Source organism: Uloborus diversus, chromosome 9 (genome assembly GCF_026930045.1).
Source record: "Uloborus diversus isolate 005 chromosome 9, Udiv.v.3.1, whole genome shotgun sequence".
NCBI classification, from domain to species: domain Eukaryota; kingdom Metazoa; phylum Arthropoda; class Arachnida; order Araneae; family Uloboridae; genus Uloborus; species Uloborus diversus.
The window spans coordinates 18803883-18825490 of record NC_072739.1 but is presented as its reverse complement, the minus strand read 5'-3'; the positions used below and the strand labels follow the sequence as shown (position 1 = coordinate 18825490).

At 31.5% G+C, this 21608-nt stretch overlaps 1 protein-coding gene across 1 annotated transcript in view; it reads left to right on the top strand.

Annotated features, from left to right (window-relative positions):
- Positions 1–21608, top strand: part of LOC129230733 (protein trachealess-like) — a 291372-nt gene that overhangs the window by 236249 nt on the left and 33515 nt on the right. The window contains 1 exon segment of the mRNA XM_054865154.1: positions 10758–10984. Within this exon segment, the coding sequence (XP_054721129.1) occupies positions 10758–10984 (227 nt within the window).

Genomic DNA, 21608 nt, shown 5'->3' with positions numbered 1-21608 from the left:
TTGAACAGAGGCATAAATACAACTTCAACTTATAAAATAGCAAAATTCACCGCAAAAGCTACCAAAACTGAAAACAAAACAAAGAAGAAAAAAAACCTCTCTCGCTTTCTTACAAAACCCACGTGGATCTATTTGTCTTTCAAGTGAAAAAGAGGGAAAAAGCATTAAAGTGCCGCGCAGAGAAAGTAAGAGAAAGAAAAAAATACTACAACTGTAAAGGAAATCGACGAAGAACATCTTTTCACCACGCCGAATGGCAACAGCTCTAAAGAGGAAGACCCACAATGCATTATTGACCTGGCCTTAACGAAATTTTGGTGACCAGTTAAACCGAATGTGCAAGGAGGGGATTTTTCTTTTCTTTTTTTTTTTTTTTTTCGATTTCTTTGTTACTGTAGGGTGCTTTTAAATGTTCTTCGGGGTAAGGAAAACTAGAAGTAAATAGTGCGGTGTAATTGTCCACAAAGACAATAAGGATGAAATTTTAGCAAATTAGAAAAAGCATATTTTTTCTCATTAAATTATACTGCAGTATTTTGTATCTATTATTGTTTGCATAAACCTTTGCAACGAAACGACTAGAGTTATATTGCTCTTAAAATCTCCATACTCAAAATCAATACATCAGAAAAACAAGTAATCAAACAAAAAACATAATTAAAAGCCTTTTCCTTAAAACTTTTCTTGAAATATATATATGAAGAAAGCTTTGTCCAATACATTTGTTTGGTATTAATCCCTTTAATTAAGCAAAATACTTTTTTTGTAGCGAAATGTACGTTTAGAGAGTCTAGCTTCAAATATGAGTTTAAGACAAAACATTTTTATTTTAGGAAACTCTTTATACTTTTCATAAAAATGTACATTTAAATTATCTTGTTTCAAATATGCTTTTAACATTATAAGGTTTAACTAATCAAGATATTTTTATATTTTTTAGCAAAATATGTGCTTATATCATCTTTTTTTTTTCACTCATAAATTTGCTATTCTAAGTCTTAAGTAAAAGGTTAGATTATTCTTTAAAAATGTACAGTTAGATGATTTTGTTTCAAGCATGTCCTTGACATAAAAAATTCATACTTTTTCCAAAAAAAAAATTAGGATTTCTGCTTCAAATTTGAGTTTGTATAAAATATTTTAAGTGCAAGAGAGACGGAAGGATAGATAGTTAGGAGGATGGGATAAATCAGGTCAATAATGTCAGAATGCATTATTGACCTGGCCTTAACGAAATTTTGGTGACCAGTTAAACCGAATGTGCAAGGAGGGGATTTTTCTTTTCTTTTTTTTTCGATTTCTTTGTTGCTGTAGGGTGCTTTTAAATGTTCTTCGGGGTAAGGAAAACTAGAAGTAAATAGTGCGGTGTAATTGTCCACAAAGACAATAAGGATGAAATTTTAGCAAATTAGAAAAAGCATATTTTTTCTCATTAAATTATACTGCAGTATTTTGTATCTATTATTGTTTGCATAAACCTTTGCAACGAAACGACTAGAGTTATATTGCTCTTAAAATCTCCATACTCAAAATCAATACATCAGAAAAACAAGTAATCAAACAAAAAACATAATTAAAAGCCTTTTCCTTAAAACTTTTTTTGAAATATATATATGAAGAAAGCTTTGTCCAATACATTTGTTTGGTATTAATCCCTTTAATTAAGCAAAATACTTTTTTTGTAGCGAAATGTACGTTTAGAGAGTCTAGCTTCAAATATGAGTTTAAGACAAAACATTTTTATTTTAGGAAACTCTTTATACTTTTCATAAAAATGTACATTTAAATTATCTTGTTTCAAATATGCTTTTAACATTATAAGGTTTAACTAATCAAGATATTTTTATATTTTTTAGCAAAATATGTGCTTATATCATCTTTTTTTTTTCACTCATAAATTTGCTATTCTAAGTCTTAAGTAAAAGGTTAGATTATTTTTTAAAAATGTACAGTTAGATGATTTTGTTTCAAGCTTGTCCTTGACATAAAAAATTCATACTTTTTCCATCAAATAATCTGGTTTTCTGCTTCAAATTTGAGTTTGTATAAAATATTTTAAGTGCAAGAGAGTCGGGAGGATAGATAGCTAGGAGGATGGGATAGCTGCATATTTGGTGAAAAAAAATGTGAAAATTTCTTCTAATTTGTCAAATAGGAGTAACTGGCGGCTTTAGACTTGCTTGACTCTGATCTACTTCAGCCACTGGACGAGAGCTGGAAATAATTTTTCACATTTTATTTCTACAGAAATGCAGCTGTCTCCTGCCTTTCAACACTCATCTACATTTTTAAACAGAATTTATGTATAATATTTTGCATCAAATACAACTTTAGAATTAAAGATTTATTGAAGAAAAACACTTCTTTTTTTTCAGCACAATTTACATTACTTCATTTTATATAAATTTGAATGATGAAAATCTAAAAGCAAGATGTTTTAGCCTTTTATGAGCCTAATTTTTTCCTATCTATCTTTTTTTTTGGGGGGGGGGGGCATATATTTCTCTTTCTTTCTTTTTTTTTTTTTAAATTTTAACTGTCTTGTGATTAGTGGCATCAGAGGAGATTCAAAGACATACCCCGTCTTGAACCGCTGATTTGTTCTCCAGTTCAAAGTTCAACCGTATCCCCTGTGCAATATTTTTAAATAAATAAATAAATTGTCTTGTTTGGTACTAAAATTTTAACGGAACAAAACAAGTTTATATTTCTTGAAAAATAATTTTTTTTTTTTTGTCTGAAACAAAAAAAATCTTTTTAAAACAAAAGAAATAATCATTTTTCACTATTGTGCACTCGTGCTTGGAGTAGAGCGCAAATTTCTTTCTATTTTGCTTAGATTTCTCAACAACGGTCGAGGGGTGTTCTTTTTTCACCCCCATTTGGAACGTGCACGGACTGAATATTGGTATTGTGGGAAAGACAGTCCACAAATGATAACAACGAAACAGAAAGTCGATATTGTGCGGGAATGTGGGGCAATGTGAAATAGTTAAGTTCAGTCGCATTTTTTTACAATGAAAAAACAGGAAATTTATTTTTAAATTAATATGCATAAAGGTATTTTCTAATAGAAATTGTGTTGAAAAGTTATTTTTTTGTTTTCTGTTCTTTATTTATTTATTTTTTTTTTTACAATGAAATGTTATTTTTTGTTATTTTTTTTATCATGAAAAAACTAGAAATTTATTTTTAAAACTTCTGTGCATAGTGAGAGAACAACGTGTTTTCTGATAGAAATGGTGTTGAAATGTTATTTTTCTGAAATGTCTTTTTGTTATTTTGTTACAATGAAATGTGATTTTTGTTACTTTGTTACAGTGAAATGTAATTTTTGTTATTTTTTCTTCACAATGAAAAAAACTAGAAATTTATTTTTTAAATTACTGTGCATAAAAAGAGAACAACGTGTTTTCTAATAGAAATTGTGTTAAAAGGTTATTTTTGTTTTTTGTAATTTTTTTTTTTTTTTTTGCAATGAAATGTTGTTTCTTGTAATTTTTGTTACAATGAAAAAACTAGAAATTTATTTTTTTTTAATTGCTGTGCATAAAGCGAGAACAACGTATTTTCTAATAAAAATTGTGTTAAAATGTTATTTTTCGTTTTTTTTTTTTTTTTTTACTAAGAAAAAAAGAGAAATTTATTTTTAAAATTGCTTTGCATGAAGAGAGAACAACGTATTTTATAATAGAAATTGTGATGAAACGTTTTTTTTTTCGTTTTTTTGTTATTTTTTTACTGTGAAATCTTGTTTCTCGTTATTTTTTTTTACAATGAAAAAAACTAGAACTTTAATTTTAGAATTGCTGTGCATAAAGCGAGACCAACGTATTTTCTAATAGAAAGTGTGTTGAAATGTTTTTCGTTTTTTGTTATTTTGTTACAATGAAATGTTATTTTTGTTATTTTGTTACAGTGAAATGTAATTTTTATTTTTTATTTACAATGAAAAAAAACTAGAAATTTATTTTTTAAATTACTGTGCATAAAAAGAGAACGTGTTTTCTAATAGAAATTGTGTTGAAAGGTTTTTTTTTTTTGCAATGTTGTTTCTCGTAATATTTGTTACAATGAAAAAACTAGAAATTTATTTTTTTAATTGCTGTGCATAAAGCGAGAACAACGTATTTTCTAATAAAAAATGTGTTAAAATGTTATTTTTCGTCTTTTTTTTTTTTTTTTACAATGAAATGTTATTTCGTTATTTTTTTTTTTATTAAGAAAAAATAGAAATTTATTTTTAAAATTGCTGTGCATGAAGAGAGAACAACGTATTTTCTAATAGAAATTGTGATGAAACGTTATTTTTCGTTTTTTGTTATTTTTTTACAGTGAAAACTTATTTCTCGTTATCTTTTTTTACAATGAAAAAAATTAGAACTTCAATTTTAAAATTGCTGTGCATAAAGAGAGAACAATGTATTTTCTAATAGAAATTGTGTTGAAATGTTATTTTTCATTTTTCGTTGTCTTTTTACAATGAAATGTTTTTTTTTCGTTATTTTTTTACGATGAAAAAACTAGAAATTTATTTCTTAAATTGCTGTGAATAAAGCGAGACCAACGTATTTTCTAATAGAAAGTGTGTTAAAATGTTTTTCGTTTTTTGTTATTTTTTTACAATGAAATGTTAATTTTTTTTTTTTTTTTTTTTTTTTTTTTTGCAATGAGAAAACTATAAATTTATTTTTAAAATTGCTTTGCATAAAGAGAGAGCAACGCATTTTGTAATAGAAATTTTGTTGAAATGCTATTTCGTCGTTTTCAATGAAAAAGAGAAATTATCACTTTTCCCATAGATGGAGACAAATGCTAATTAAAATATTTTCCTAATGAAATATTTTTAATTTGATAGTTAGAAATTATGTGCTTTGAGTGAATAAATAAATGAATGGATGAATGAATAAATGAAACATGAATGAATACGTAGATGAATAAATTAACTGTGTTGTTTCCGAAATTTTAAAAGTATTTTTTATGAAACAGCATGCTTAAAAACATGAGATTTAATCATTTTAAAAATAATTAGACGAAGTTTAATATTTTGTAGTATTTTTTTTTATCGATGCGCAGATTGAAATTCATTTTTTACGTGACATCACAAGTGATGAAATGTCATTCACTGATGTCATCAGCGCGCAGCACAGTTTATCATGTCCTGGCAACGCGGTTGACAGCAAATTGCAAACATTTAGCATACCAATAGTGTAGCACGCCAAAGTACATCACTTGCGACGTTTTAAAGACCACGCCTTATTTCCAAAATCGGACATTTAAAAGAAATAAAGCAAAAAAAGAACTCTTCGAAAAAAAAAATTCCGGCTCCATGTTTTTTTTTTTTTTTTTTTGCTTATTCTATCAATTTTAGTGACTAAAAGTAGTACTTTTGACCGAAGGAAACAACCCTATTAATAGTTAAATATATGTGTGAATAAACTAGTGAATGATGAATGATTAAGTGAATGCATAATTAATTGAAAAAATGTGTAGATAAAATGTAAGATTTAATGTGTAAATGAATTAATGAATGAATAAGCGTATTGATAGATCAATGGATATGTAAATGAACTAATAAATAAAACAATTAATGGAAAAGTATGTAAGTAAATAAATATAATAAATTATGAAATGAGTGGTTGAGTAAATTAGTGAATGACGAAGAAATAAGGGAAATCATAAATGGATGGATATGCAAATGAATTAACGGATTTTAAAATGAGTGGTTGAGTAAATTAGTGAATGATGAAGAAATAAAGGAAAGCATAAATGAATGGATATATAAATGAATTAATGAATGAATAATCGAGGGAAAAAAATCAATGCATATGTAAATGAATTAATGAATGAATAATCGATGGAAAAGATCAAAGTATATGTAAAAGAAACAATAAATGAACGACTAAATGAATGAAATGAACTATTTTACTCTGCCCACGTGCCCCTGGCAAACTGTATTAAATATTTAAAGTCGAAACACGAAAAATTTTAAATAAATAAATACTGCACGAAACATAACCAGGCTTCATGTAATGTTTGAAACGTTAATTGCAAGAATTTTATCATTTTATTTTAGCTATTTCAAAGCTCCAATGGACCCTCTTCATCAGTGCAGAAAACTCATCATACAACAAAAAAGTCGTAAGAGAACAAACTGAACGTTACCACGTGGACACCGTTATTTATACCAAATGGGTCAAACGGTTGGGAAGTACAAAGAGAGAGTCTTTAAACATTTTATTTTTCTGCATTAAAGTAATCTACTTTTACTAAAATAGTTTATTTTGTGTGTCATTTGTGCACTATTATAAATAATAGGAATGTTATGAAGTATAAAGTGGGAGCTTTTAAGCATTTAGACATTATTTTTTTCTGCATTAAAGTTGCATCACTTTTACTGCTATAGTTTATTTTGCGTGTCACTTCTAACCGCGGTCAAAGTTATAAAATACGGATAGCTTAAAACCAAGTTAACAACTTATTTCAGTTGGATATAATAAAAATAATAATCATCATCATTCCTTACGGTTGCACTCCAATTATCTGAATCAATTGGGCCGAGACCCCATTCGGATAATCAAAAATTAAGATAAATATATTTACTTCACAAAAGGGTTCATTTTAATTAATTAATTGAAAATATTTTGGAAATGGGGAAAAAAATTATTTTTATAGAAAAAGAGCTTTTCACTTATCATATGAAAAGGCAACATTTTACGTGTTAAGCGTACTAACAAGTGCTGTACATTAATACAGTATGTACGTACCGTAATTAAAATGCTTTTAGTGCTACTTGCTGAACATCTCGTTCTAAGTAAACAGTTTGACTAGTTTCGCACAGGGAACAGCGCGCAGACACGAACATTATTTTGCAAATCGAAATACTTTCCGTCTTAATTTATTTTCTAAAGTTCAGAAAGCGATCCAGAAAATCCTCAATTTGGATAAGAGGAGTTCGGATAATTGGAGTAACACTACTTTGAGTTTGTATGCAATACTTAGAATTTTTTCTTCCATTTTATACCAACAATAAAATCAAACTATTAAAACATGAACGGGGAAGTTTAAAATAGAGAAATTGCGGCTCAAAATTAATCTGCAAAACTTCCCCCATTTAAGCATGTGTCAATGCAGCGTCAAAGAAGTATGATTTCGCCATCAGTCTTTGTTTAAATTTCGATACAATAATCGATATATAACACCTTTGCATCGATGCTTACAATAGCCAACCGAAGTTTTCCCCAATAGCTTCACAGGGAAGAAAAACCGTCCCGTGGTGTTAAAAAAAAAGGGAGATAAACCATTGAAAAAAAAGAGATGCATTTTCTCGTCCTGAAAGTATTCGGAGCACGTTTTTCTGCTAAAATAGAGGAGTCAGCTTTTTGTGAAAAGAGGTTTTTTTCCTCTTTTTTTCCCTTCTGAGAGTAAATAGAAATCAATGAAAAGCAGCTTTTGAAGGTTTGCCTCCCAGCTTGAACCCGATAGTTTTGATGTCGTAATATTTCTGTCCATCTGTATTTTCTCTTTGCATTTTCAACGTAAAAATACATCAAGAAATAAACATGGATTTCGATTACGAAAATGTCTACCATCATTTTATTTAAAGTACACATTTCAAAATAAACAATGTCAAAATGTTTAAAAAAAAGGTATCCCTATACTGTAAAAAAATTCCGAAACGTTACTGATTCTATCCGTGGAACATTGCTTGATTTCCCGGGTTTTCACCTATTTCCCCGTAAAATCAAGCATATTTGTTAAAAAGTTTCCTGAATTGCTTCAAATTGCACGAATGCAGATTACTTACTGGAGTAAAAAATATATTTAGCTACCAGTTTGGAAATTAACTGAGTGTATTTATCAAGTGTATCGTCTTCATACCGATTATGGCTATCCAGGATGACTAAGCTCCCAGTGACAGCGAATATGTCTCTAGCCTAGCTGTACCTGCAACTTTGCAAAGCAAGAAGTGCATGCTAGGGTGATTCGGAATCTTACTTGCACTTCCGCCCTAGCGCGCTGGCATTAATGCTTGCATTGATGCTTCTTGAGCTTACTTAGTAAGTCTGGAAAATTCCAATCAATTAATTGTACCATAACTACCGAATTTTCCTTGAAGGCTCTAAACTGGCTTTTACCGGTTAGGTCTCAATATTCTTCAGAAAGATTCTAAACTAATTTCAGGGAGGTTACTGATTTTTAGCAGAAAACGTTCCTGGTTTTGGAAGCTATGTTACTGGCAGTAATTGGGCATATCAGCAGCCCATTAATTTCCAGAAACGTTACTGAATCGTTTTTACAGTGTATTTTTGCCTTTCTTTTAGTCTCTCTTGAACTCCATTGGTCTAAAATTTGGTCTAGCTTGGAAAGTGTGTTCCTAAAAACTACGTTTATCTTTGAGTGTGTATGTTTCATTATTGTGCCTATCTTTTGGAAATCTGTTCCATAATCTGCCGAAAACAAGAAAGAGAAGCTTGAATATTGAAGTTAGTAGTAATTTTAAACGATAAATATAATGCAGAGAAGTAAACTTCATAGTTGCATAGGCAGAGTCAGGCACAAAATCAGAAATATTATCACTTCATACTATGACTATGTTTCCAAATAAAAAAGGTAGTTTAAAGATACTATAAGGGAGGGTGGCCCAAAGCGGGTAGGTTTTCGAAGAACGCTCGAAAATTGTAGTTTTTGGATTTTAATCGCAATAATTTCAGTTTTACTTCCTAGCAAGGTTCTTGAACTTCAAAATAGTGATTTTTGTATTATTTCAAACCCAACATATTTATTTATTATCAAACTTAACAAACATGTTAAAAACCCGCTTTGCCCTACCATTGAGCCCAAACCGGGTAAGCTTACCTAATTGTGGTTTGGTACGTTTGCCAACCAAATATAAAGTTATAAATGATTAAAATAGTTGACTAGCTACCTGCCATTATATTATAAAATATAAAGCAGTTGTACTTATCCAGTTTAAAGTCAGTACATTTGTTTATAAAACATAAAGAAGAACTGAGTTAATTAATAGACTAATTAATTGCCATCCTAAAAAATAACTTTTTAAAGTTATACTTATATTGAAAGAGAAAATCCAAGTCAGCACACGAGTGAACAAATTTTAAATAAATATATGATTGAATCCTACACCCGCCGTGCCCAAAGGCATCCTTTTTACTTGAATAATTATAACCTAAAATTAATAATTAAAAGAAACGGAATGACCATCGTAGTTTATAGGTGGATAGTGCCAGAATAAGTTAATATTATTGACAATTAAAAAAAATAGTTGGACCAATCACAAGTTACAAAACTTCATTTTTGTTTTCTTTTAATGCATCTTTTTTTTTTATTATTTTAAGCCTGGTTGAGCCATGCCACTTCACTGGTGCTTCGCTGGGACTTATAATAACTCGGGGGTGTTCAGGTAAACGCGACATACGTATTCATCGTCACTTTTACCAACACACTATGCTGGAGGGCATACGAAGGCCTACCCGCTTTGGCCCACTCTCCCCTATATTTCTGTTGCTTAATGTTTTCTTTTAAACAACGAATTAAGATCATCATTTCAACAACTGATTGGATTTTATCAGGAAACCTATTTTTTCCCTTGCATTTTGAGAACAAATTTTACACAACATATATCTCCAGGAAATCGTACATGTTTGAAATTTATAACTTATGAATACCTCTAAATTTCTTTCGGCGTTTTCAAATGAACTTTTGTTTTATACATTCCATAATGCAGTGATTAAATTCGCAACCTGTTTACCTTTGATCAAAAAATAGATTTATTTCTTTAAAATTCCAAAATACGAATTATTTTTTTTTTTTTTTTTTTTTTTTGAACGGAAATAGAAGTGAGCATTCTTTCATCCCAATCGACTCGGATGACGTCGTGTCAAATGTCAATGACGTCATCTGGACATGTAGCATGATATCAAGCTAATGTCTACTATAACAGTAGTAAACAACATTAATGAAACACAAATTAGCAACAGGTTACGGCCATGTGCTTCTGGGGTTCAAGGAACCCCTTTTTAATGTAAAGAAGCGTAAGCTTTTTAATGTAAGGTCATGCGAAAGTCCAAGTAAAGTCCTCCTTTACATCCAAAAGCTCACAATTCTTTGTAGTGAAAAGGTGGTTCCTTGAAACCCCGAAACACGTTCATAAAGTCTTCGTGTAAACCTTGAGTATGTGAAGGTACGTAAACCCCCTAATTTTCGACAAAAAATTGATTTTGAGATTTTGAAAAAATTATAGAGCCTCAGTGTTCTTTCTAAATCCAAAATTGTTTTTAAAATCAAAGAATTATTGAGAAAACTCGAAGAAGTTTATTAAACTCAAATGCACTGCTTATAACTGAAATGAACTTTTTTTCCCCTTGATTTTCTCATAACCACACCATTTACTCTAAAGATTTGAAACTTCGCAAAAATGGTAATTAAACATATTACTGCGATATAAACCTCGAAAAGTTAATGTCCATACAATGTGTCGTTTTGTAATAATGAGCAACTAAACTTAGGGGCAAAAAGCACGATTTTCCGGGGAAATTTTCAAACTTTTACCAATAAAACCTGTTTTTACTTAATTTTTCCCTAATTGGAAGGAAAGTTGGAGTCAAAATGTGTTATTTATGTCATATTCAATAATCGTATAAAGTTTTAGAAAGGTGCAATAAACATTGAAGAAAAAAATATTTAGGGTGTTCGCCTACCTCAAATTTTAAACCGGTGTTTTCTTTGTTTTACAGCATCCTGGAGATGAGGAAAGAGAAATCTCGGGATGCGGCCCGCTCCCGACGGGGGAAGGAGAACTACGAGTTCTACGAGTTGGCGAAGATGCTTCCGCTTCCGGGTGCGATCACGACCCAGCTGGACAAAGCCTCCATCATCAGACTCACCATCAGCTTCCTCAAACTCCAGGAGTTCACAGTCCATGGAGATCCACCATGGAGGAGGGACGGACCCTCACTCAAAAGTGAGTCGCTTATTCTTCGCTGATAGTTTCTACCAGGGTCGGATCCAGAAATTTTCGTAAGGGGGGTTAAGTTTCAATGTCTAGCGACCTCAACATAAAAAAGTATCAGTTAAGCACGGGTGCCTATCCCCCGGGAGATGGCACACCGCCTCATATGCTACAGAGCTCCCCCCCCCCCCAATAAGAAACTCTTTCAAATTACCTCCCCCCTCCCCTTAAATTTATCAATGGCGCTAACTGCGCCATGTCTCATATTCCCTCGCATATTCATCAAAAATCATATTTCTTTAGGCAAATAAGCTGGACACGTTACCGTAAGCTTTGAATATATTGTTCTTTTGAAAATAAACAAAAATCTCAAAATAGCAATAGCCCAGTAAACAATACCAGTCAACCTTTTCAGTTGTAACGTGCTGAGAAAAAATACCTTATAGAGCCAATAAAAAAAAAGAGTTATCATTGATTTCATGTACTATTTTTCCTAATCTAAAAAAGTGAAGTTTAATAATTATCATAATCAGATTCATGCCACAGGGGGTCAGTTGACCCTTTGACCCTCCCCTGAATCAACCCTTGGTTTCTACCGATTATTGCAAAGTGTGTCTCGAAGAATACAGATTAATAAATGATTCACACTTCTTCGTAACCGGCATGAATTTGCTTCGGAATAAAATTGTGAACGACGTATTTTCCCAAACATATCTGACATAGGCTTATTATTTACATGCAATATACCGACAGCCCGATTATGGCAACCAGAGACTGCAGTTTAGTCCTTGTTATGGACATATCAGTCAGAAATAGCCGAGCTGGAAGCAGATGTTATCTCATTGAAGCTGAAAGTGCCAACAAACTGGTAGCTAAGATAAACTTAGCAAACCAGCGAGAATTCACAGTAATGTTCTGGCTCAACTCGTCGATTGAAGGCAAATCTTAAGCATTTAGAAATAAGTTACAGCCCTTAAACCAGGGCTAAAGTAGAACTGCATGCAATAAATGCACCAACTGTTCGTGTGCTTAACTTATTTTACTCGTAGTTACCAGTTTGTTGACACTTTCAACTTCAATGAGACAACTTCTGCTTCCACTTCGGTTGTTTCCTATTCCAGACTGATGAGTAAATAACGACGAAACTACAATCTCTGGATGTCATAAAGAAAAACTAATGGTAGGTACTTTTGAAATGTACTGATCCTATTTCAACGATTTTACGAGAAAAAAAAACTATTGTAAATGTAGAATGATAGAAAAAATTCAGAATAATTTTTCCGCTTCCTCCTATTTCTATAGGTTTACGATTAGCTAGTGTCCAGAAATTCCTTTATGCAAAAGCTATAGTAGGTAAATATTTTTACTGAGAAGAATCCCTTAAAATTGTATGTTTGCTTTTTACTTAAAAAAAAAACTCTATTTTGGAATTTCAAACTGCTGTTCCAAAATCTACATAAAAAAAATTATGTCGCATTGTTTTAAAACAAAAACGAGAAGAGAAACCCTCAGTTAGGGAAGCCTCCCATTTTTCCCATTTATTTCTCCAACGCTTTCCCCAAAACGCTCTTTTCTCTGTCCTTATAATGGAATTCAAATGACCAGCTTGACCGGAAATCGGAATCAAATCCTCCCTTCGGGCCACCCCGTCTCTACTTTCTAATGCTCGAACTTTATCGCCTCTCCAAATCTCTGGAATATTGGCTTCTATTTGTACACAGCAGCATCAAAAAAACTGGCCAACCGTTGAACAGATCGCATTCGTTAGACTCAGATTTGGCGCAAAAAGATGCTTAGTTCCGCCAAAAGATGACAAGGTTTGTTTACATAAAATTCAATGTTTGATAATTGATATTTAAGCTCTTAAATTTTTTCAGTTAAAGAATTTACGTCACTGCAGAAGACTTAGTCATTAACTTAAATGTAAAAAAACTGATGATAAATTTTATTCTTCAGCTACACCAATATGTGTGCTTACGACTCACGCGTACTCTGAAGGACATAATATAAGCACAACCGACAACATCTTTAAAAAAATTTAAAAAAAAAAAAAAAAAAAAAAAAAAAACAATTTACAAATTTTGTTGTAGTAAAATTTCGAATCACTTTTCGGTATTTTCAAATTAGTTTTGATATAAATTTCTTTTTAGTTTGAATTTGGCTCATTTCCGTATGAACAACGATGATTCCTTGGCAGTTGGAGGGTATGCAAAAGGGGTTGCCAAGTTCTTAAGTAAAGCATGAACAACCTACGAAATTACAAGATAAGTCTGCAAGTTAAATATACAGCATCAATAAAAATAACGGGTATTAGTTTGTTTTTATGTAGAACTATAAACAATTCAAAATATTATGTTTAGTTTGTCTTTAACCGAAAAAAATCTTGGAGCTTGTAGGCAAGAAAGATTCAATTACTAAAAATTGGGACAAATTTAGAATTGTAGATAATCTTTTGCACAAAAAATACAATTAGTGTAAATACCAAGCTTAATTTGTTGCTGTGCAAATATAGTTAGCATTAGGAAGAATAACAAGCTGAAGTAAATGTTGAGTAAAAATTGGTAACCTGCATAAAATAATATGTTTAGTGTGTTGCAAAAAATTTGGGGAATTGAAGAGCTTTTAAACTTAGTGTCTAAAAGAACAAAACCAACATCTTTAATTTAGTGCGCTTAATCTGTTTCACAGAAACTAGCATCTATGAAAATAATCAACTTAGTGTATTTGTCAACACCTTGAAGAAAAATGGTAATATCTTGAAAATAACAAGCTTAATCTCTTACACAAAAGTAAGCAGCAATTATACTAGCTACTACCTTAGTAGGATCTTATAATGTTACTTGGAGACAAATGCAACGATTTTGTTATCGCAAAAAAAAAAAAAAAAAAATGAGGAACAAAATCGACACCTGTAATTTAGTAAACTTATTTTGTTTGACACTAATTAGCATCTATGAAAGTATTTAACTTAGTGTATTTGTTAAGAAAAATGTTAACATCTTGAAAATAACTAGCTTAATCTCTTACACAAAAGTAAGCAGCCATTATACAAGCTATTAGCTTAATAGGATGTTATAATGTTACTCGGAAACAAAATGCAACGACTTTGTTATCGCAAAAAAAAAAAAAAAATTAAAAAAAAGAGGAACAAAATCGACATTTGTAATTTAGTAAACTTATTTTGTTTCTCACTAACTAGCATCTATGAAAGTATTTAACTTAGTGTATTTGTTAAGAAAAATGTTAACATCTTGAAAATAACTAGCTTAATCTCTTACTCAAAAGTAAGCAGCCATTATACAAGCTACTAGCTTAATAGGATGTTATAACGTTACTTGGAAACAAAATGCAACGACTTTGTTATCGCAAAAGAAATGAAGAACAAAATCGACATCTGTAATTTAGTAAACTTATTTTGTTTCACACTAACTAACATCTATGAAAATATTTAACTTAGTGTATTTGTTAAGAAAAATATTAACATCTTGAAAATAACTAGCTTAATCTCTTGCACAAAAAAAAGTAACAATTATACAAACTGCTAGCTTAATACGATGTTACTTGGAAACATCATGCAATGGTTTAGTTCGCACAAAAAACTTGTGTAACACTTGTGTAATAAATGCAACACAGATAACGCCTATAACACTTACAAACTCATTCTGATATAGCGAAAAACCGAAACGATTTTCAGAATGTCAGATTTCACCTACTGGCACATAAAACACATACGAGGTTGAAAGTAAAATATGTATATATATATATATATATATTAATGAAAAATAAACTCAATCAAAAATATATGGCATTTAAAAAAATAAATTAAAAAAAAAAGTTTAGAGAGTAAATGCTGCCCTTATTATCGATGTGATATATTAAAAGTCAGTTATAACTTATCCAGTAGGTGTAACAATTAGAATCAACTATGAATCTAAAGATACTACATCCACTTGATATATAAGCTATAAATAATTATCCACATTTTATTTCGGCAAATGAATGCAGCTGTCCCATCAGTCCAGGTTCTCCCCCAATCTCTTGTAACAAGAAAATATAGAGTAAGTAAGTAAACTAAATAGACTCAATGCTAAGCAGCATAAGACATGCAAATTTATGCAATCGATCAGTTAGATAAACGGCGGTATACTGCATTTAAAACGTGTATGAATAAACTTTTAAAAAAAAAATCTGTTATCGCGAAAAATAAGCAACCTGTAAATACAGTGAAATCTCGTTACAACGAACTTCAAGGGACCGAAAATTTTGTTCGTTGCAACGGGCATTTCGTTGTAATGGTACTCAAGTAATGCGTTGGAGATTAAATCGGGACTAAACATTTGCTTCGCTGAAACGGATATTTCGTTGTACTGGTATTCGTTGTGACGGGATTTCAATGTAGCTTTAATCAGTCCTGTACATAACACATGTAAATTTAAGCCACTAAAAGCTTTTGTACTAGGCAAAGTTAGAACCTGCAATGGAGTTCGTTCGATATTTCGCAAAAAGAGTAGAGGAACATGGGGCAAAGTGAAATGGTATAATATTTACTCAGCTTTTAGCTCCACCTATCTGGTATCATTTTGAATATGTAGTACCATATGTAGTCCATTCCAGTCAGGAAAAAATACCGCTGAAGATTAAAACCCTTGGTAATACAGGCAATTTTTAAAAAATGATACATTGAAATCCCGTTACAACGAATACCAGTACAACGAAATATCCGTTTCAGCGAAGTAAATGTTTAGTCCCGATTTAATCTCCAATGCATTACTTGACTGCCATTACAACGAAATTCCCGTTTCAACGAACAAAATTTTCGGTCCCTTGAAGTTCGTTGTAACGGGATTTCACTGTACTCATATTGTAATATTTTGTTGTAAGTCAAAAATTATTTTTATTGCTATAAATTTATAAAGTTCTTGATATTAACATTTTAAATGTTAATTGAGACCTTCTAATGTTCAATGCAGTATTAATTTAATTAATATTAACCTTAGTTGTTTTTTTAATAAATTGTACAAGTAGTCAAGTACATACGGGGCAAAGTGAAATAGTTTGTTTCATTTACTCAATCAAACATTTAATATAAATCACTTGCATTTCCATTTATTGATTTATTTATTTATATTCCTTCATTTAGTAAATCACTTTTTTATTCATTTAATTCGCTTATTTTTTTATTCATTCATTCTTTTGCTTGCTCATTTAATTTTCTTCATATAATAATTGATTTATTAATTTAATTAATCGTTTATTACTTTATTTTTTCATTTATTCATTCAACCTTTTATTTACTGATTCTTTTGATCAAAAATCAAAATAAGATAGTTCATATAATCAAAAAGAAGATAGTTCATAAAAAAAATATTTTATTTTTCACTTTGCCTCATGAAACGAGCTGATCACATGACTTCCTTTTACTTCAATTTAATGTCATTTCCCCATCATTGGCAATTTTAATGTGATTCAATTGTTTACTCTCTAAATATCACCAACAGTGGCCAAATTAAAATCAAATTTAAAATTTAAAAAAATTGCTAAATTTGTCCCAAGTTGGCAACAAAACTTGGCGACCAAGAGACTGGCGATATATCGCCAAGTGTCCGACAAATTATAACACCACTTGATTTTACATCGAAATTAACATTGATTTCCCCCCCCCCAAAATGGCAAAAAGACCCCCTTAGAAACATCCGAATGCAACCAAAATTGAAGGTGCACAACTAGGTCCCACTAGGAGTCTACGTACCAAATTTCAACTTTCTAGGACATACCGTTTTCGAGTTATGTGATATACATACGCACATACATACGCACATACGCACATACATACGCACATACATACGTACATACAGACGTCACGAGAAAATTCATTGTAATTAACTCGAGGGTTATCAAAATGGATATTTCGAGTGTCTGTAGGTTCCTAGGCATATATCCACGTGTGGTCGGGTCGAAAAAAGAACTCAACATTCATTCGGGGGTGAGAAAAATGGAAATTAAGGCCGATTTTTGAGTGAAAATTTTTTTGCGAATACAATACTTCCTTTTTTGTAAAAGGAAGTAAAAAAGGGGCAAATTTTCCACTTCTTTTTTAAAACTCAAATTTACTGACAAAATAAAAATACTGTTTCAACGCAAGTGTTATTATAAAATACAATGTTCTTTCTTTATGTACTGAAATTTTAAAAACACATTTCCTATTAGTTCACTTTGAAAAAACTCATTCATTTTAACCATTTTACTTTGCAACACATTCCGCTACTTGAAAGTCAAAAAAGTTTAATTTATCTTTACAGAAAAATAATTCATGGCTTTTTAAAATAACAGTATGTGTAAAAGCTGCATGGAGATATTCCCACTACACCCGGAATAAATTTCAAAACTTTAAACGCATCCTTACACGCTTGTCTTTTCTTTAAAACACATAAAATCTCAGCTAAAATCGCCATGTGGGTAACCCAGCTCTCACTTCTCCAAAAAAAAAAAAAAAATCAAATAACAAAAACAAGGGGGGAAACCACAAAATGGGACTAGGACCAAAACCAACAAAATCGTCCATTGGCGGCCAATCGTTAATTCAAGTCCACACTTGCTGCTACCCAGCCATCAAGTGAGACACCATGGAACGTGACCAGGGTCTTCACGCTCGGAATTTCTTTTTCTCTTGGCGTCTTTTTTCCGAAAATAAAAAAGAAAGGTTAGAAATAAATAAATATAAAACAGAGAAAAGTTGTAGAATCTCATGCAGTGTATAAGAGCTATAGATGTTATATTCTTTGCTATGTAACTGAGTAAGGAATGGGTTTCTCCAAGAAGTGGTAGATTTTTTGTTTTGTTCATTTGATGGAGCTATATTGGTGAATAGTTTTGATAATTTGGAGAGATAGTTTGTGTTATCAACGTTTCTCTTAGTTTTTTATCTGAGAGAAATTTTCATCTTAAAAATTAAAACCGTTTGCTAAACTCTCAACAAAACTTTTCTCTGTTTTATATATAAAACAGAGAAAAGTTGTAGAATCTCATGCAGTGTATAAGAGCTAATAGATGTTATACTCTTTGCTATGTAACTGAGTAAGGAATGGGTTTCTCCAAGAAGCTGTATATGTTTTGTTTTTTCATTTGATGGCGCTACATTGGTGAATAGTTTTGATAACTTGGAGAGATCGTTTGTGTTATCAATGCTTCTCTTAGTTTTTTATCTGAGAGAAATTTTTATCTTAAAAGTTAAAACCGTTTGCTCAACTCTCAACAAAACTTTTCTCTGTTTTAAATATAAAACAGAGAGAAGTTGTAGAATCTCATGTAGTGTATAAGAGCTATAGATGTTATATTCTTTGCTAGGTAACTGAGTAAGAAATGGCTTTTTCCAAGAAGCTGTAGATTTTTTGTTTTGTTCATTTGATGGAGCTATATTGGTGAATAGTTTTGATAACTTGGAGACGATAGTTTCTGTTACCAACGTTTCTCTTAGTTTTTTATCTGAGAGAAATTTTTATCTTAAAAATTATTTAAAGTCATTTTTTCCCTAGTATCTCTACAGTCACTTATTCATTCCTTCTCTTTCTATATTTATCGCTTTATTTTTGAATGTCTGACAAATCATCTAACTATTCTTTTTTGAGATCTATACATTTATCTAAGCTAGTCTCAATTTTTTGTTCAATCTCTCCCCACCCTCCTCTCTCTCTACTTAGTTTATTTTTCTCTTTTCTATGTACTTATTTGTCTGTTCCACCTTTCTATCTATTTACCTATTTATTTATATTTTCCTACCTAGTCTCAATATATGTGTTAGTTCTTCTTTTTCTATAAATATCTCTTGATTTACCAAACATGTATCTATCGATAACATATTTATTTTCCTAACTCTTCTCTTTCTACACCATATCTAATCTCTCTTATTTGTCTACCTAGTCTCTCTATAATATGTTTATGCAGAGAAATTTCAAAATTATATCAAATCCTCCTCGAAAAGGAAAAAAAATTTTTTTCTTCAGAAAATTTTTCCCAATTCAAACGTTATGATATACGAGTATGTGTATGTTTCTATAATTGTAAATAGAGAAATAATGTAGTGTCTCATGAAAATGACTCTTATCATCATAGTCATTGTTATCACTCTTCTTATTTCCATTAATTCACCGAGTCCCCTTTCTGTAATTAACAGTCAATTCAGGTAAGATGAGGCTCCATATCCATTTTATCCTTTAAATTTCATCTGTAGCGAAGCAGAAAAGTAATAAATAATAGTGAAACTGAAAATAAGTCATTGTACCAATAACTGTCTCAGAAACAAATTTCAAAGTTTTATCAGTTCCTCCACGAGGAAGAAAAGTCCTTTCTCTATCCAAAAATTTTACCTGTTCAAGATTTGTATCAAGTATGTGTATGTTTATATAGTAATAAATTAAGTAACTATTAAATAAAGTATTTGTAAAGTTCTAATGTATCCAGTTGTGGTTCCATACCCTATTTCTCAAATTTAAAATTGGATTCTTTGCAAAGTAGAGAAACTTATTAATACTTATTAAACCGGAGATAGGTTACTGTATCAATAACAGTCACAAAATAACTTCATATTTATTCAAGTTCCTCCGCAGAGGAAGGAAGCACCTTTTTTCTGCAATCAGAGAAATTATGGCAATTCAGATTTGGTGATATACGAGTATGTGTATATTTATATAGTTATAAATTAACTATTAAATAACTTATTTGTAAGGTTCTATTCTATCCAGTTGTGGCTCCATATCCTATTTCTTAAACTTAAAATTGGATACTTTGCAAAGTAGAGAAACTTATAAATAATTATAAAACCGGAGATAAGTCACTGTATCAATAACAGTCACAAAATAACTTCATATTTATTTAAGTTCCTCCGCGGAGGAAGGAAGCACCTTTTTTCTGCAATCAGAGAAATGATGGCAATTCAGTTTGCAAGGGCTATCGCTTACGCTTCTCTTAATTGTGTTTGGGAGAATTTCGAAGGATCGGATTACTTCGGAGGGACTTCTCTCCGAAAAGTGGGGTCAGTTCGGAAGGAATTCGGGGGGTTCGTTGATAGGATTTGCATTCGATTTCGCTCACAGACACGGAAAGGAGAGTTAAGTGGAAGGGGAAATCGATGGGACCTAATGCTAAATTAAGTTTCGGGATCGGTTTGATGCCGGGTAGGTACAGAGCCTATAAAGGAAGCTGTTTGGATCGGAATAAATTTCGTATCGGATATTTTTGGATTATTTGTGTTGCAACTTTAAGTAGATTTCAGGAAATGAAGGATTCTAGAAAGGGAATTAAGCGTATGAGTTGCAATTGGTATGAATTTCAGAACTTGAGGAAGCTCTGGCAACATTATATATTCTTCTGGTATTTCACCCCTCAAATAAATCAAATCACTCTAAAGAAGTTGAAAGACAAATTTTCCTTGAAAAGTTTTTACAATAATTTTAAAAAAAACAGTCGGACAGTAGTTGAATGCTTTGTTTTTCTCCAGTTTTTCTTACTGTGGTACTTAAATTCATGGGTTGAACCGTGAGCAGCTGCCGGATTGAACTGAGAGAGGTTATCTGGTCGAACCGTAAAGGTTCATGGGTTGAACCCAACCTGCGGAGTCGGACTTATTTAAGGGTAAAGGAGTCGGAGTCTGAAGTCGAAGGCTTTATATTCCAAGCGTTAGAGTCGGAGTCGGTCTTTTTGTCCGCAGCTCTGCCAAGGTTACTATGTTTGTCTGACTCTTGATGTCGGATTAGTTTTGGATAAAGGAGTCAGAGTCTCAGGCCAAGGATCTAAAATTTCTGGAGTCGGAGTCAGTCATTTTTCTTCCGCCCTGGTTGAACCGAAAGTAGCTTGTGTGTTAAACCAAAAGTAATTCACGGGTTGATATCCGCAAAAACTCTTGTGTTGTCAAGAAAAAACTTCCAGAGGATTTTGGATTCCTCTTTCACTTAATCTTGATGACAATAGTTGCTCTCTAAACCAGGAGTTATCTTGACAGGATGGTAACTAGCGCATAGCTCGTAATCTTTTTACTAATAATAAAGCGGAAAGTCTGGATCTCTGTCTGGATGTCTGTTACGCGCATAGCGCCTAGACCGTCCGGCTGATTTTCATGAAATTTGGCACACGATTACTTCGTAGTATAGGAGTGACCACCTCGAAGCGTTTTTTCGAACTATCGATTTTATTCTTTTTCTATTCCAATTTTAAGAGCATTTTACCGAGAAAATTATCATTCCGTGGATGAGTAAATTACTATAACGTGGACGAGAAACTTACCATAACAAGGGCGAGTAAACTAGCATAGCAAATTGGCTAGAATTTCATCATCCATTATTTGTAAATATATAGGTGAGCCAAATGAACTTTTAATTTTCTAATACATGCAAAGCCGTGCGGGTACCACTAGTTGTGATTAAAAGCGTTAAAAGTGCAGTAGTTTTAACACATGTAACGGCGATCACCTACTCTGCGCGGAAATGGAAAGTTTAAGGTTTAGGCTCTATGTATGTTGTGCCCAAAAAGAGAACAGGATTTAAACAGTAGAAAAAGATCAATACATTTTTGGGAATGCTCGCTCTGTAAAAATACACAGAGTCGAACAGTTAACGTGTTTTTATTGAATGCCTACGATATAAAG